This window comes from Galeopterus variegatus, unplaced genomic scaffold, assembly GCF_000696425.1.
Source record: "Galeopterus variegatus unplaced genomic scaffold, G_variegatus-3.0.2 Scaffold2828, whole genome shotgun sequence".
Taxonomy (NCBI): Eukaryota; Metazoa; Chordata; class Mammalia; order Dermoptera; family Cynocephalidae; genus Galeopterus; species Galeopterus variegatus.
Genome location: NW_007728939.1, coordinates 41,010 through 46,049, shown reverse-complemented (window position 1 = coordinate 46,049; position 5,040 = coordinate 41,010). Strand labels below are relative to the sequence as shown.

At 36.2% G+C, this 5,040-nt stretch overlaps 1 protein-coding gene across 1 annotated transcript in view; it reads right to left on the bottom strand.

Annotated features, from left to right (window-relative positions):
• The window catches only part of LOC103599019 (usherin-like), a 160,683-nt gene that overhangs the window by 131,173 nt on the left and 24,470 nt on the right, over positions 1–5,040 (bottom strand). The window contains exons 6-7 of the mRNA XM_008583091.1: positions 4,515–4,698; positions 3,441–3,598 (exon numbers count right to left, since the gene is read on the bottom strand). Coding sequence (XP_008581313.1) covers positions 3,441–3,598; positions 4,515–4,698 — 342 coding nt within the window. The remainder of the gene's footprint in view (positions 1–3,440; positions 3,599–4,514; positions 4,699–5,040) is intronic.

Below are 5,040 nucleotides of genomic sequence, written 5' to 3'. Positions count from 1 at the left end.
AAACTCTCCAGATGACTTTCATGTGCTACCAAGTTTAGTAACCATGCATCATACACTCCAAGCAAAAGTGGTCAATTACAATAATTCTCTGAAAACATGAAGCAAACGAGTCTTTCGTTAATGTCCAAAGCTAAAATAGTGGTTAAATTAACATGCATTTTTTCACATGCATTTTATTTTGTGATCAATATAAATAGAGTAACCTTAGACAGGTAAGTTGCTGATAGAAAAAATCCTATGTAGCTGCTTGGCAACAGAAAAATTAATTAGGCAATTAATTGGATTTTCAGTTTTTGAATCATTGTTCCAATGCTATCAATAAACTAAGTCTTAGTACATGTTTATACATCCTACTAGTAAAAAAGATGAGGTCTAGGGAATATGTGAGAATATTCAGGGGAAAAATAAACGTGATACTGAGATAGCATTCTCTCACACATACATTTGTATTACTTGTTATATTTGCCATTTGCTAGATTCCTGCTATGTGCCAAACACTTTAATAAGCACATTCTGTGCCTTACTTCAGTTAATTCTTATGCAAACCATAGACAACAGGTGATATCATTATTCCCACATTAAGGTGAGAAATTTTAAATCTCAAAGAAATAACATAATATACTTAGGGTCACAGAGCAGAGCCGGGATTCAAATCCAGGTCTGCTCACTACTACTGCCTTTTAAGAGCAATCCTTCCTGTCTTTGGCTTAACTTCTAAATCCAAATCAAACTTTTCATTTATTGCCCAAGGTCTGTCAGATTTATGGTGGATCAACTATGCTTTTTGAAATACGGTAGTAGCCCAGAGGGTCAAAAAACAGAGCTGGGTGTTGATGATTCAAATGATTCTGGGAAAATGAGATTTTGCTGGGCATGTCAAGACTAGAAGAATTAATTGTGGAAAATGGCAAGCCCCTGAAGGGAAAATATCCACCCAACAACAATTATCTCCTGTAGCATGAAGGAACTAGTAACCAGAAAGCTTTACCTACTCATCCAAAAATCCAGAAGGAATAGACATGACTTAGCAAAACCAGATTCCAGATGCAAGAAGATCTTAGTTAGGTGGAAGAGGAGAGAGAGTCATTTCTAAAATTCTTATTTTTAAAATTAATTTTTTTTTTTACATTCAAAGATGTTGCAGAGCAGAGCAAAGTCAATTTATACGTGTAATAACATTAAAATATAGATAATACGATAAACGGAGGAACTTCCTGGTCTCATGGCTAAGAAACGTCAACTTTACTTAACATCCTGGACTTTCCCTGATTGTTCTTTGAGAATTTGGATTGTAGAAGACCCTGGCTTGAATCTGAGAAATACCTGGTCAATAGGCTGGATCTGGTCTAAGATGAGCTGAATCCAGCCTTCTTTTACGCTGTGGTACAAAAACACTACAACACTATAAAAATGCTAAGGAGAACTATGCTAAAAGATAGCAAGATAGCAATGCTATTGCATGTAAGTAGAAGTCAATGTCATAAAGGGGGCTGTAAGTTTGTATGTTTCCCATGGCAGACGATGTGTCTCTATCTCCACCAAAGTTAAGAACAGAGTTCAGGAAAATGCTCCTAAAACTCAAACAAGGATTGCAGCATTTTATGATATATGCTGCTGCTATCAATTATTCCTTTATGTTTTGTTTAATTTAAAATGTGTATTTATCTTATAACAAAGATGGATGGAATTATTTACATTTTTATCTTAGTGCAACTCAAATTTTTCTGTGCTTGTAAAGCTCTTGGTAAATTTTCTCCCGTGAATTTGAGCAAAAAGACCCTTTTCTCTTTGATCTTACATTATGACATCAGAAGGATGTTGGTTTATAAGAACTTAAGTTTTATATATTAGTTCTTCATATTATCTTTATGACTATATTACCTGTTTTGACTGAGATAACTGTTGAATTCAATGAAAAATACTTTGCTGCTAATTATTTTATTTTATTTTATTTTTTTTTGTCTTTTTGTCTTTTTCCGTGTCCGGCGACGAATCGCAACCCTCAGTGTTGCCCCCGCACCAGACCGGGGACCGGCAACGGGATCGCAACCCTCGGCGCTGCTCCCACGCCTCGCTCAGCCAGTGAGCGGGAACCGGTCTGTATGTGGGATCCGAACCCTCGGGCGGGAGCGCCACCGCGCTTCCCAAGCGGCGCACTATCCAGTGCGCCACCGGGCCGGCCCTGCTGCTAATTATTTTATAGAATGGATCTGCTGTGGACAAAATGCCTATTAAATTATTTTCAGGGCCATGTTAAACAGTAGCTAAACTTATTCTGATCAAGACAACTTGTTCAATTTCTTTTTTTTTTTCCGAGGAAAACTGGTACAGGAATCCAAACCCTTGTTTCAATTTCATCTTAAGACTAGATATTAAAAATAAAATCATATATTTTTGAAGTGCATTTACCATCTTAGTCAGTTTTAAATTTTATTTTGGGGGGAAAAAAAGCCATGTATATGTCCTTTATGTAAAAAGATAGAGAAAGCAGATTTCATTCTAATCTTTACTCCACAGTGTTAATGCAATCTTGATTTTTACCTGATGATGATGCTTACATCAAAATATAATAATGCACTCAATCTCAAAAGCAACCCAGTATGACTAAATGGCTCAGTGGAGTCTACACAGCTTAGAGAGGCAAAATTCAGCACCCACACCAGTCACAACCCAGGGTACACGGGCAAAGGGAGCTATTGTCTTTCCACATTCCCCATTCAGTGATGGAACACACAGGGAACAATACAACGCCAACGATCCAATCTAAGGGGTCCTGCAGAAGTTAATNAGCCATGTATATGTCCTTTATGTAAAAAGATAGAGAAAGCAGATTTCATTCTAATCTTTACTCCACAGTGTTAATGCAATCTTGATTTTTACCTGATGATGATGCTTACATCAAAATATAATAATGCACTCAATCTCAAAAGCAACCCAGTATGACTAAATGGCTCAGTGGAGTCTACACAGCTTAGAGAGGCAAAATTCAGCACCCACACCAGTCACAACCCAGGGTACACGGGCAAAGGGAGCTATTGTCTTTCCCCATTCCCCATTCAGTGATGGAACACACAGGGAACAATACAACGCCAACGACCCAATCTAAGGGGTCCTGCAGAAGTTAATGTTCAAAGTAATTCCGATCTATATGACTTGTCTTGGATATATTTGGGTAAGAAGACAGATTTTTTAGGCTCTGGTACTTTAAAGAAAGTATTGTTTTGATAGATCTATACTGTTCTATATGTATGTACGTGTATATATATCTACACACATTCATGCAATTATATACTCAAGAGTAGTCTGGATAATTCTTTTCATATCTACCCAGGAGATAAGACTAGTCTTTCTGGTTTACTAACTTCACACTTCTATCCTTCTCTCCAATGAATTGTCTTTAAAATGTTTTACACGCACACGCACACATTTTATTTCTTTACCTGGTGGTGTCCAAGCTACAAATATGGAATAAGGCCCAATTACTGTGATATTATACGGAGGATGGATTTCTTCAGGTGTGGATATTGGTGTTTGGATGATGTAATCATCACTAGTAGTGCTGCCTCCTCCGCTTTTGGCTTCTAACTTGTAAACATATCTATATTTAAAAAGAAAGAAGAATTGTGATAGGGGGATGCACAAGACACTCGAACAGTGAATGCTGGCTTTCCTGTCCATTGCTTAGTCCTAAATATGTGACAAAGTGCAAATTCGTTGCTCCCTTTCCAGAGACCTTACCATAGATTTGGTAGTTTTTCTAGCACAGGCAGGATTCTCTCCAGATCATCACTATTTCTGCCTCTCCCAGCTTTATTTTTAACCTTCTAGTAATTTTCATGGCTTTTCTTGAAGATTTCAGGAAAGTCTTGAAGTGTGCTAGTGGATTGAGGAGGATTCAAATTAATCCTTCCTATTTTTAAATGGGTTGGAGTTCAGGGAAATATGTTTAGAGGAAGATGTTTTTAAATTGATCTGCTATTCTCTACAATAAAACTAAATTGATCTCTACTTTCTACAATAAAACATCTGTTGATGTAAGATATATTTTGTCTCTGCTGAGAAATAAATGGGAATGAATTGCAAATATGTGGAACTTTCCCCCCAAACTACTTGTGTCTATATATAGTATAGCAAGTAGAGAAAACATATACAAGAAAAGGCAGTTGAAGTAAAACAAAACTCTTTAAATCTCTTTTATTGCTAGCTTAGGAATGCATGTTTTTGAAGATAATTTGGTAATTTTTAAAGTCTAATACTTTGCATATTTTGTATATTTGAATTTTCATGATTTCATGTCAAATAGAAGACTATCTTTTTAAGGAATTTCATGTAATCTGAAGACCAACTTAATGACTTAGCACTTTCATCAGTTAAGAAATATCAAAAAAATGAGGGGATTGACTTAAAATTTTAATAACAATTTGGAGAGATACGTATTCTTTTTCAACCCTGAGAAATCTAAAAATCTTACCATCTGACTGGTAAAACTTTTTTTTTCTTCTTTTTTAGTTTACCTGCTGTTGGGCTCCAGATTTCTATCAGTGAAATTCCGCTCTTCACTGCCACCCAGGAAAAGCAACGTTCCATTACGACTCAATTGATATTGAGAAATGAGGCCATTGGGCTTTTCTGGCGGACTCCAATATAATTCCACTGTTGTAGAATTGATGATAACATGTCGAGGTGTCACCCAAACTCCTAGCAAAAATATCACAGTGAGGCTTTATTGTTAGGATAAAATAAACACCTTCTCGAAAGTCACACCATCACCCAACAGACTATGATATTTTTATCTGTTGACTACAAAAAAAAAAACCTCAATGTGAGCAACAAAACTACACTGTATTACTTTGAAGAGGAAATATATAATTGGGTGTCAATTTTTTTTATGGCTTTGATTATTTTAGTTTTTAATTTCCCTTTAGAAAGTGCATGGGAAATTCCTCCATCTCTGTGGTCACTCTGGGTGTAATTTAAAGCAAAGCATGAGAGACTATCCAGGGATTTTGAACTTTGATAGCCCTTTACCTGGAATGCTTG